At 41.1% G+C, this 13,391-nt stretch overlaps 1 protein-coding gene across 5 annotated transcripts in view; it reads right to left on the reverse strand.

The window, feature by feature from the left end:
* b3glctb (beta 3-glucosyltransferase b) overlaps positions 1–13,391 on the reverse strand; it is a 31,777-nt gene that overhangs the window by 8,828 nt on the left and 9,558 nt on the right. For 4 of the 5 annotated variants that reach the window (XM_085470442.1, XM_085470443.1, XM_085470445.1 and 1 more), the window contains 4 exons: positions 12,051–12,114; positions 11,268–11,384; positions 10,457–10,526; positions 3,906–4,019 (listed from right to left, as the gene is read on the reverse strand). In XM_085470442.1, the coding sequence (XP_085326568.1) occupies positions 3,906–4,019; positions 10,457–10,526; positions 11,268–11,384; positions 12,051–12,114 (365 nt within the window). The remainder of the gene's footprint in view (positions 1–3,905; positions 4,020–10,456; positions 10,527–11,267; positions 11,385–12,050; positions 12,115–13,391) is intronic. The other variant, XM_085470444.1, reaches the window with a different exon arrangement.

Here is a 13,391-nt window from a genome sequence, read left to right on the forward strand (position 1 = left end):
TGCACGCAATGTTGATGGTGAACAGATCAAAACACTGACAGAATCCATGGATGGCAGGCTTTTGAGTGTCCTTGCAAAGAAAGGTGGCTATATTGGTCGCTGATTTGTTTTTGTTTTGTTTTTGAATGTCAGAAACGTATATTTGTGAATGTGGAGATGTTATATTGGTTTCACTGGTAAAAATAAATAATTGAAATGGGTATATATTTGTTTTTTGTTAAGTTGCCTAATAATTATGCACAGTAATAGTCACCTGCACACACAGATATCCCCCTAAAATAGCTAAAACTAAAAACAAACTAAAAACTACTTCCAAAAACATTCAGCTTTGATATTAATGAGTTTTTTGGGTTCATTGAGAACATGGTTGTTGTTCAATAATAAAGTTATTCCTCAAAAATACAACTTGCCTAATAATTCTGCACTCCCTGTATAGCGCTTTACAAGTCCCTAAGGACTCCAAAGCGCTTTACACATTCATTCATCCACCCATTCACACACACATTCACACACTGGTGATGGCAAGCTACATTGTAGCCACAGCCACCCTGGGGCGCACTGACAGAGGCGAGGCTGCCAGACACTGGCGCCACCGGGCCCTTTGACCACCACCAGTAGGCAACTGGTGAAGCGTTTTGCCCAAGGACACAACGACCAAGACTGTCAGTTCGAGCCGAGCCACGATCTTTTTGGTAGAAATCGTATTATTACATGGCAAATAATTTACCAGTAGGTGTAGTAGAGTCAGAGAGACCAACAGACCCAACATTCATGATATGGATGCACCTGAGTCTGTGTAATTAAATAATTAAGTGAAAGGGGCATGTTCAAAATAATAGCAGTATGGAGTCCAATCAGTAAGGTCATTCATTATGTGAAGAAACAGGTGTCATTCACATGGAACTTATTTAAGCATGAAGCCAGCACGTGTTTTACATGCAATTCTCTCTGAAAACCTGAGAAAGATGGGTCGTGCCCGACATTGTTCAGAACACCATGCTTTAATCAAAACATTGATTGTAGAGGGGAAAACATGTAAAGAAGTGCAGAAAATGATAGGCTGCTCAGCTAAAACGATCTCCAATGCTTTAAAATGCAAAGCCAAACCAGAGAGACGTGGAAGAAAACTGAAGACTACCATCTGAAAGGAATGAACAATAGCCAGGAGGGCAAAGACTCAGTCAATGATCAGCTCCAGGGGCCCGTTCTTCGTACGTCGCTTACTACATCCAAGATCAAATGACACATCCAAGATCAAATCATCGCGCTAACCGTGAGCTCGCTAATCCGGTTCCCCGAACACACCTGCTGTTGACGATTACTACAGCTGGACGCAGGAATGTGACATCACTGGGTGTCGTAAAAGGGGCTACGCATCGATAGTAGAAACATTGATCGGCAACCCGCTGATTGGTCGGCGAAAATGTCGAAGGGGCGTGCTCGGTATTTTCCGGCAGCAGAGCAAGAACTCTTGATTGAGGGATTTCAGGAGTTTCAGAGTTTAATTAAAACGCAAGAGAACACTGCAAAGGCTGCAAAAGCAAGGAGAGAGGGCTGGCAGAAAGTTGCTGACAAATCAAACTCGTAAGTAATTCAATAATAACAATAATAATGGAGTGGATTTATATAGCGCTTTTCAAGGCACCCAAAGCGCTTTACAATGCCACTATTCATTCACTCTCACATTCACACACTGGTGGAGGCAGCTACGGTTGTAGCCACAGCTGCCCTGGGGCAGACTGACAGAAGCCAGGCTGCCATATTGCGCCATCGGCCCCTCTGGCCAACACCAGTAGGCGGTAGGGTAGATTTATCATATCACACCATATTATCCAATATTATATTACATTATATTATATTATAATATGTTATATTATATCCCCTTTCACATTAGAGCCACAACAGGACCCACTAGAACATGGGAACAAGTAAAAGTGAAATATAAGAATATTCTACAGAATGGTAATATTTATCACTTATATTGCTTGTCGTCTCTTGGAAAGAGACCCTGAAATAATCTGTTTGTTTGTTCATAACAGCAACCAAGAAAAGGGCAGAGCAAACAAAGACAGGTGGTGGTCCTGCACCCCCTCGTCAACAAGTTGGTTAAGTAAATAATACCCTCACGGGAATATCGATATCTCTCTATGAGCACACTGTCGCGCTGAGCTAAAGGATCCTGTCTATCCCGCAATATACGCTGAATTCTGAGGACTCTCCTTATCAATCTTGCACCTTCCGCAATGGGTTGGTCGCGTAAACGGACAGGATATGACTGCGACAGACTTCCCAAATCCACCTTCGCTTTTATAGCCGTGGTCTCTCATCTTGATTACACGAAGTAATTTACAATTGCTACTCTGAAATATGAATTACATCTGTAATAATCACATACATGTAATAGAATGTTAATAGTACATTTCCCTTTTTTAGTAAATGACCTGTATGTATCTGTGTGACATCAATAAAAGGATCAAGTGCTGCATTATCTTTAGTTACATTGATAATATTTATTTATGGTGAAACAGTGGAAAAATATCGCTGTTGCTTTCGTATAAATGACGCGGACATACCTGCGTGGCCGCGATCTAATCCTGTTTACATAAAGTAAACCTGCTCCCGAGCAGGTTTACGCTTACGGCTCTGTTGCTATGACAGCAAGTCCCGGATGAGCTTCGGGGAACCGACTGATCCAGGATCACGCGAAATCGTCAACAATCTAATCCGGCTAACCTACTTAGCGAGGTACGAAGAACGGGCCCCAGGAAGATCAGAGTAGAGCAGGGCGATACGACCAAAAATATTTATCACGATAAACATTTGAAAATTTGCGATAATGATATAACTGACGATATAATTGACATTAGACAAAATACTTTACAACTCCACAACTTTACTAGTGCAAAAAACCCATTAATGTATTTTCACTTAAACAAGCAGCTGTTTTTTATGGAAGCCCGTTTCCGCCACTAAAAAAAAAAAAAAGCTAGTATCCATAACTCGAAATTTCGAGTTATTTTCTCGAAATTTCGAGTTATTATCTCGAAATTTCGAGAAATATAACTCGAAATTTCGAGTTACTTTTCTCAAAATTTCGAGTTAGCTCTGCCAATCAAAAATATACGTGAATGAGGTCGCTTTCTTGTTACCCGGAAGCATATGGCGCAGGACCGCGCACTCAAAAACGGATCCCAACAAATTAAAGTATGTTTGCTGATAGTAACACCATGTGATTCAGCTAATAACACAGGGATTTCATCATTTGTGAAGCCAGGCTGAAAACACTCAGCAATCTGTGCATTCACGACTGGATGTAATACCGGTAGCTTAGCTGTAGCATTTGTAGCTGAGGGCTTCAGCTTCCGGGTAACATGGAAATGACATCATTCACGTAGATTACTGATTGGCAGCGCTAACTCGAAATTTCGAGTTGCTTTTCTCAAATTTTTGAGTTAATATGTCGAAATTTCGAGAAAATAACTCGAAATTTCGAGAAAATAACTTGAAATTTTGAGTTATGGATCCTTTTTTTTTTTTTTTAGTGGCGGAAACGGGCTTCCATAGTTTTTTATGTGCATTAAGGTTACATAAAAATTTAACAGTGCAAATGCAAATTCCTTGCTGACAGTTTAACCAAAAGGCATTTCCAGTGGAAACTGGCTGACATATTCTCAGCATAACCATGTATAATATCCACAAAACCTAAAAAGAGGTTATACACACACAATACGGTGCATCACATGATTGTTGGGGTTTCATTCTAATATTGTAGACTCTTTACTTTACAATATAAACCTCCTTGAGGTGACTGTTGTGAATTGATGCTGTATGAATAAAATGTAATTGAATATTCTGATCTGTATCCAGCAGTTATCAGTAAAAATTGTTGCTGCTAATGAACTTACCCCTCTCAGTATTGGACACTCCCAAACTGACTGTTGGTATGGAGGCATCAGTAACATCGCTATAATACTCTAAAAACCCAGACTCTTTCTCCCAGGTCGCCTTCACCACTGGTACTGTGGAAATGAATGGGGAAAGATAACCGAACCTGCAACAACATTAAGCCTTCACCACTGAGCTGTAGACACATACAAACAGATATATATACAGTAGCTATGACTAGTGAAGCACTGATTGATGGCAGGCAAAGCTTCTATTTAATTAATAGACTATAATTTATAGTCTTTAGTCTTTAGACATGACACAAAAAACCTACAAAGTAATAACTTAAAAGTGATCCATGGTAAGGGGGACTCATCTTACCTTAATTTATTCTGAAACACATCCACTAATTATTCACTTGTACAGAGCATCAGTGCTTTGAATAATTGCACAAATTATTACAAATACAAAAACTTTAATATACTGAAATATATTATTATATCTGAGTTGCATTGTTATTATTCCTGTGTGTCTCAATCACTTGTTTTTAAAATGATCACAGTGGACAAAATGTTGTAAAAGTATAATTATTAAAGGCAATGAAGTACAGTCATTAAAAAAGGGATTCCCTCTTTTAATGTTTTAAATCTCAGAACACGATGAAAAAATAAATAAATGAATAATTCGATATTTGCCTGGTCTCAAAATTAATAAAAGAGAACCTCAGATGAATAAGACATAAACACAAAAACTAAACTAAAAGAGAAACTATGTACAAATCGTGATTCTATGACTCGCAGAACCACTTTTAGTAACTATAATTTAAATTTTGCTGCATGACTTTAAAAGATTCTGAGATTGTTGTGGGTGATTTTTGCTCTACTTATTTAATTTTCAGGCAGTAAAACTTTATTTGTTGGACACAACATCTGACTCTAGAGTGTTTGGGTATACAGAGAAGTTCACTGTCAGCTCAGTGGGCCTAATTTATAACCAGTGCATACACACAAACCTGTGCGTAAATGTGTGTAAACATTTCACACAAAAAGATCAGTGATTCATCAATTTATTGGTTAGCGAGTGTATCGATATTCAGCCAGAGCATCGCTCAGGTTTTTTTCCTCCTTCATTTACTTGTTTGTTTCAACCTCTCATAACTCCTGTGGATTCCTGCGCTTCCTTCTCTGACAGTTTTATATAAGTTTCTTCAGGAAACTTTCTCATGTTTCTTTTTTACCTTAGTTTGGCAAGCCAGTCTCTTTACTTAAAGTAAAGTAAAGTGTGCGTGTTAGTCCCCATAGGGAAATAGTTCCTCTGCATTTAACCCATTCACCCAGTGAAGCAGTGGGCAGCCACCAATGCAGCGCCCGGGGAGCAGTGTGTAGGGACGGTACCTTGCTCAGGGGTACCTCAGGGTAGCCGTTCAGTGGAGTCGAACCCCCGACCTTCCGATCATGGGGCCACCACTCTACCTACTGAGCTATCCCTGCCCTTACACCTCAGTCTCTATTGTCTCGATGCATGCTCAATTATCCAGGTGAGTAAATCCCAAAAGGCTGATTCGTAGTTGATGACGTAGCGTTTTCAGTGGGAGAAACGTTTCGTCACTCATCCTTCTTCAGTCTCAGCTGACTGCAGGTTTCCCCAACTTTATAAACAGCACATTTGCACAATAACTGAATGAACGATGGGCTGTTACATGAAAAGTGAAAGACCATCCCTGAATCGAGGAGGAGGCCTAAGGCTAAATCTGTCATTGCAGCCATGCCCCAACTCTTTGTGAATGGTACTCATGGCCATTGATCAGTGGCTATTGACCAATGTTCATGACAATTTCCATATTAATGATCGAGGAACTCCCAGCCCATTGTTCATTCAGTGGCTGAGTGACAAAACGTTTCTCCCACTGAAAATGCTACGTCCAGATGAACAGAATCAACCTTTTGGGACTCAATCTCTATTACATGATGTTAAGCATACGGTATACAGATTGGGGGCGACAAATAGAAGCCTGCAGTTGCAGCCTGCAACACGTGTAGTGTGGTAAGAACAAAATTGGCCATTGCGCACATGTAATGAATCTGTTAGTGAATCTTCATGCAAACACATTTCTTGTGAACAAGGTAAGAATAAGAACGATTCCATGCACATTAATGAATGAGGCCTACTGTTCTATAAGTCTTGTGCTTTGTTCAGATGCCACTTTGCAAACCTAAGTCATAGCACCATGTTCTTTTTAGAGAAAAGAACAATTCTGCACAAGCCGTACTTGTTAAATGTTAAAGTTAACAGCAGTACAATTATAAAAAGACTGAACATGTTTAACTGAAGCCATGTTATAGAGTCGCTCATACTTCAGTTAATCAAGCGCATTTGATTATCAACACTTTATCCTTTTAATTTGATGGAAATATTAAATAAATAAATGATAAATACATAAAGACACAGATAGCAACATGCAGAACCTATAAAAGACCAGATGTTTTCTTTAGTTTCACTGATATGTAAATCCTTAAAATTGAAACACAATGTGCTTGACAGGCACATTTACGCCAGAGGTATATTTAAGTATGGTGTGAAAACCATCACAGGCCACAACACCAAGAAAAGCACAGTGGGGGGGACTGTGGAGAAGGCAAACAAACTTAACAACTTCTTCAACAGGTTTGACCAGCCCACAACCCCCCCACCCTCACCTTTTCTACAGAGTCCAATCCCCACTCTCCTACCTCCCTCGCTTCCCCCCCTTCCTGACACCATGACACCCCCCTCCTCCAATCCCTCTCTCAGCAGCAAGACATCTCCCCCCTCCCCTCCTCCCAAACATCTCCCAGTGTCACAGTGGATCAGGTCAGGAGACAACTGAGGAAGCTTCGCCCCAGAAAGGCAGCAGGCCCAGACAAGGTGTGTCCTAGGATGCTAAAGGCGTGTGCTGCTGAACTTGGGGAGCCGCTACAACGAGTCTTCAACCTCAGTCTGCGACTGGGGAGAGTGCCCACCCTATGGAAGACATCCTGCATCGTCCCGGTCCCCAAAAAGAACCGGCCCAATGAGCTGAATGACTTCCGACCGGTGGCACTGACGTCACATCTTATGAAGACTCTAGAGCGGCTCTTCCTCAACCTCCTCCGACCACAGGTACAACATGCCCAGGACCCACTACAGTTTGCATACAAGGCGGGTGTCGGAGTGGAGGATGCCATCCTGTACCTCCTACACAGAGCCCACTCACACCTGGATGGGGGAAAAGGCACGGTCAGGATCCTGTTTCTTGACTTTTCCAGTGCCTTTAATACCATCCGGCCCTGTATGCTTCAAGAAAAACTGAACAGGATGGAGGTGGACCCCTGCCTGGTGGCTTGGATCTCCGACTACCTCACCGACAGACCACAGTACGTCAGGCTGAAGGACATCACGTCTGACACAGTGGTCAGCAGCACAGGAGCACCACTGGGAACTGTGCTGTCCCCTCTTCTCTTCACCCTGTACACCTCTGACTTCTGCTACAACTCTGAATTATGCCACATTCAGAAGTTTGCAGACGACACAGCCATCATGGGGTGTATCTGGGATGATCAGGAAGAGGAGTACAGAAGTCTGGTGAGGAACTTTGTCGCATGGAGTCACACAAACCACCTGCAACTCAACACCTCAAAGACTAAGGAACTGGTTGTGGACTTCGGGAGGTCTAGAGCAGGTCCACTGCCGGTTCAGATAGAGGGGGAGGAGGTGGAGGTGGTCAACAAGTACAAGTACCTCGGGCTGTGGGTGGACAATAAACTGGACTGGTCATGCAACACAGAGTACCTGTATAAAAAAGCCCAAAGCCGACTGTACTTCCTCAGGAGGCTGAGGTCTTTTAACATCTGCAGGAAGCTCCTGAGGATGTTTTACCAGTCGGTGGTTGCTGGAGTACTTTTCTATGCTGTGGTGTGCTGGGGGAGCAGCACAGCAAAGAAGGACTCATCCAGGCTGGAGAAACTGATCAGGAGGGCTAGCTCTGTGGTCGGCATGAAGCTGGACACTCTGGTGACAGTGGCAGAGAAAAGGACATTAAAGAAACTGATGGACATTATGGACAATGCCAGGCATCCTCTGCACACGGCCATTAACAACCAGAAGAGTCTGTTCAGTGACAGGTTGCTTCTCCCAAAGACAAGAACTAACAGACTTAAAAACTCCTTTGTCCCACACGCCATCAGACTGTTTAACTCCTCTCTGGAGGGGAGAGGGAGGGGAAACAGGAGGACAAAGGAGGGGGGAACAACTAAGCTGTAGTGCCTCTTCACCTCACTGTGCAATACCTTTTGTGCAATACTTTTGTAAATAGTCAACGGTGCAATAGACTCAATACTTGAAATGTGCAATTCACTTGTATTTTTATTTTTATTCCTATTTATCCCCTTCGTATATTTTATTTATATTGTCTCTGTATTTATATATATGTGTGTGTGTGTGTGTGTGTGTGTGTGTGTGTGTGTGTGTGTGTGTATATATATATATATATATATATATATATATATATATATATATATATATATATATATATATATATATATTAGGGGTGCAACGATATTCGTATCGATATTGAACCGTTCGATACAGTGCTTTCGGTTCGGTACGCATATGTATCGAACAATACAACATTTGTAATTTATTTTATCAATTTTCCTTCTGACGATGCTGTCTGTGTTGAGCGCTCAGTGAATCTGCGTTCGACTACTCCGCCTAGGCTGCACTGTCCAGCGCAGATCCACTGAGCGCTCAACACAGACAGCATAGTCAGAAGGAAGAGCGCAGGGCACCTCCCCCACCCTCATTCAGATCTGGCGTTTGGAATTATTTTGGTTTTCATGTGACGTATGACCCTGAAGGTAAGCGAGTCATGGACTAAAGTAAAACAGTATGTTGGATGTGCCATGCAATGCTCAATTACATTGGTGTGAACTAGTGTGCTAGCGCAGTTAGCTCGTTAACGTGTTGGCCGTCTAGCCCCATGCACAGAGCGATCGGCGGTAGCTCGTTAACGGAGATTTGCCGTGTTGTGGCGTTAAGGTCATTTCAACGAGATTAACCTGAAAGCACTAGTGGGAACACAACGAATATGACTGCACATTTACGCCGACATCATCCTAGTGCAAAGACAAAAACAACAAGCATGCTACTAACTTTAGCCGAGTCATTTAGACAGCTGTTAGCACATGATTCTCCTTATGCTGCTGAGAATATAGCCCAGAAGAAGCGGATAGTATAGCTTTTATTTTGGAAAGAGCCATTTCTCTGTAATAAACTCTCTTTTCCAAAGATGAGTGATTCCTCAATCAGATACAGGGCTTGCAATATCGCTAGCCCGACGTCCCGGAGCTAGCGATTTTTTCAGTCGGGCTACCAAAATCTATCTCTGCCCTGCCCGTCGGGCTATTGTAGGAAAAATATATGTCAATGCTTTTGCATTCTTTCAGAAATGTAGCTGGGTAATTATGTCATTGGCATCGGTGAGCCACTGTCAATATGTGACATATTGAAGTCGCGTTTGAATTTGCGCTCGTTTTTTTGCTTTCACTTTGCAATCGTGCGAACTGTGTATAGAGAGCGACAGTACTGATTGGTGAGTGATGATAATTTGTGCACCAATTCCTCTGACATCGTCTTATTAATCGTTAGCTTACTATGCAAACATGACAAGTGAAATCTCCCGCAGCAAGCTTAAACATGTGAGAGGTTGATCGCGCAGAGAATCGCTGAGCTTATGTGAGTGCGTGTGTAAAAGCATTTCAGTTCTGCTGAGCCAAATAAGACAGGTCAGGGTGAAGAAGTGACAGCCAAAGAAAAGCTTACCACAAAACGGAGAAGTTATGACAAATCAGACTATAAGGCAAAAAGAAAGTGCAGCTTTATGGTTTCATGGACAAAAGAATTTCTGTGGCTGCAATATGACGAGCTAAATAACCAGGGCTGCACATAAGTGGTCCGCAGGTGCGCATTCGCTGTCAAAATAAAAAACACGCACAAGGGTTAGGGTTAAATTTAAAAACTGTACTTTTGAGTTAAAATATATATTTATAATTTTAATAAATGACAAATTAAAAATGCATGAACATTTTTTTGTATCGAAAAAATATCGAACCGTGACACCAAAGTATCGAACCGAACCGAACCGTGAATTTTGTGTATCGTTGCACCCCTAATATATATATATATATATATATATATATATATATGTATAATATTCTGTAACTCTGTAACTTCTGTCGGTGCTGTGCTTTTTTGGAAATCGAATTTCCCAGAGGAACCCACCCGAGGGATTAATAAAGTTCTATCTAATCTAATCTAATCTAATCTAATCTAAAGTATACTTGTACTTTAAGGTTCTTTCTATTATTTGAGATAGCTAGAGCTGTAGCTAGAAGATATATTTTAGATAACCAAATGTATTGAATGTTAAATAATTAATTTAGATTAACAAATTTTGAATTAGTATATGTGTGCTTACTGACATGATGGATCTTGTTACCTACTTACACCTCTGCAGAACAAAGTATTGTTAATTTGTCCGAAGTTGTACACACACCTCGATCTGAGTGGAACTTTTGGCAAGTTTTCACAGCAACAAATACATCATTCTTCGACACTGGATGCCCCTAAAATAAGAGAGAAAGAGAAAAAGTGTCTGCCTTCATTGGGGGAAAAAAAGCCCTGTAGCCATCAATGGGTAAAAAAAATGTGCTTCAGAATATGTGTTTCATATCAGCAATACATGTAATGTCTACATAATATCGCATATGCTCAACTCGTCTTATGTTTCAGATGCATAAAAATCATGTAGCAGAGATTTATACTCGATCTGTTCAAATAGTTTTTAAAGCATTCAGTGCAGGTAGCTGTGCACTTGATTTCCATTAACCCTTCAGATTAAATCAGCTCACTTGCTCACAGAAATTTCTGTTTGCATTCCCATACAGCAGACTTTGGCAGTGGCATAAAGGGCTGACTTCAGTCTAACTAATATGGACAGCTCAGCTGTAATTTGTTGTGACTTAAAGTGATGGATTACTGCACACTGGAAAAAGGTCCAACGCGTTTAGCCAGTTTTTCCTGTGCTCATATTTGACAATTTAAACTAAATAAGAGGAATATCTTAAGATTTCATTGAGTTTGTTGAGTAAACAATGAACGTTACGTATTATTGCCAAGATGTTAGCGATAATAAAACAGTCTTGCCGCATACGTGAGTCAAAAATAACTATTGTTGACTTAGAAAAAAAAATCTACAGGTAGCTGTCATAACAGATTTGGTTTTACGCCAAAGTTCACACAAAATGAGAAGAACTGAAATGAAAGTTATATCTAGAATAACCAGACAGAGTGAAGCTGTTACATACGCAGTCGGGCAGGTAGGTTGTAAACGCGGTAGCACAGCCGTCTCTCGGCTGTGTGCAAAACTCTGGAACTGCTGTCAGCTTTGGGCCATGTCCTTCCTCCCAAATAAACAAAGCAATCTAGAAAAACAGAACATGCATGAAGACAAATTCAAAGGTTAAAGTGTTTTGTCACTATATTCAAATTAGTGATGGTAAACTTGACAAAAAAGTAAAAAGGCACAAAAAAAAAAAAGTCAAATAAGGAAACAGTAAAGATAAATTCCAGTCTGGTCTCAGATATTAACAACAGCTAATCCAGGTCCTTTAAACTTTAAACGTGTTTTTACTTCCACTACTTTCTCTGTCAGCATTTGGTCTGACCTGGAAGACTGTGACATTGTGTTAACACACACCTGAATGCTCAGAGCAGCAAACCACCAAAACTTCTGCTTTTTTAAAGGTGCTCAAACTTGCTGATGATTATAAATTAAAGTGCATTTCAGCTGCACCTGGTTGCTACTTACCCTCTTAATTCTTATGGAAGCAGTAGGGGTGTACTTAAGTTTTTCACAGGACTGTAAATGCTAACTGCTCCAGTGATGTGTTGAAAAATAATAAACAATCTACCAAAGCTGCAGATCAAAAGCTACGGGGAGGAAATGCTGTTATAATGTACTTTAGCTCAGCTCGTAGACTGAAAGACACTGATTTCAATTTTCACAGAAGAAGAAGCACAAAGTTGAACTGAACCAGTTTTTGTTTGGTTATAATTGATTTAAACGCTCCAAGAAAGTGACAAAGTACCTCATGCTTCAGGTCGATTGTAAAATCTGACTTGAGATTCTCAGACCGTATCCGCTCTGTGAGTCTGAAACACATGAAGATAGAAGAAAGAAGGTAACAAAGCACAGATGAAATGAGCAGGTTCCCATATTATATAATGAAATTAACAACAATGACTGAAAGTTACTCAGTTATTATTTTGCAGGAAAGCAGCCAATCAGAAGTCAAGCTTGAAGGGTAGGCGATTTTAAAGGTAGAAAGAGACGGTGGACAAAGTAAGGGCCTGCAACAAATCCTAATATAAAATATATAAGATGTATTTTACACTGTGAGTGAAGCAACAGGTAATGGTTAAGATTAGGGATGGGTACCGGTGTCCGGTGCCATGATGGCACCGGTTCTGACATAAACGGTAGTAACCAGACCGAAAAGCAGCGCACATTTCGGTGCTTTATTTCGGTGCTTTTTTTTTTCCTGAGCTGTGATACACTTCTAGCCAATAATTTTACGTTTCCGAGGATAGTAGGCGGGTCCAGGTACGTACGTTCTTTTAGAGCAGAGCTACAGATTAAAATGTCCAAGGCGAAGCGGTCAAAAGTCTGGCTGTACTTCAGAGTAAAATATGCAAACTCAGCAGCCTGCAACAAGTGCTTTAAGCTGATACTGTGATACTGTCAAAGGAGGTAACACCTCGAATCCGATGAAACACCTGGCGACGCATAGCGTTTTTTTAAAAAGCCCAGAAATGCGCCGTATGATAGCTTGCTGCGAGACCTCACACCGAGTGCATCTACTGTGCGTGGGTTGCCTGTTATCTGACCCGGAGTTAGCAATATCCCCCAAAAACCCCGAAGAGGAGAGTCCTGGCCCCTAGCCCTGCCAGTGTAGCAGAAATGATGACGGATGATGATGGCAGCAGCAGCCGTTCTTCTCTGCGTGAGTAGCTTAATGTTCGTGTGTAATTTACGTTGAGTAGGCTAACCACGTTATTACATTAATGCATGTAAAGTGAACTAGCAAACATCATCATAGCTACATGAGGCTGTCTTCTTGTTTGATGGCAGATACTCCCTTCACCCTGGCCAAAAAGGCTAAAATGACCAAAGAAAAAGTGGAAAACAGCTAAACATGAGAGGTTTAGGACAAAGTTTGTGTTTTTTCCATTGTTTAAGCACTGCTTTCAGCCAAGAGTGATGCCATATATGCCCCATAGCTGCAGAAAAGGCTAACATTGTTATCTTTTTACAAAAAACCAGCTGAACATGAGAGGTTTTTGGACCAATTTTGTGTTCTCCATTCTTTAAGCACCGGTTTGAGCACCGTTTGAGCACCGGCACCGTTTCAAAAGTACCGATTTGGCAC

This window comes from Copadichromis virginalis, linkage group LG10 (genome assembly GCF_057382275.1).
Source record: "Copadichromis virginalis isolate Kocher_CV1m ecotype Utaka linkage group LG10, C_Virginalis_male_GT1.1, whole genome shotgun sequence".
Lineage (NCBI taxonomy): Eukaryota > Metazoa > Chordata > Actinopteri > Cichliformes > Cichlidae > Copadichromis > Copadichromis virginalis.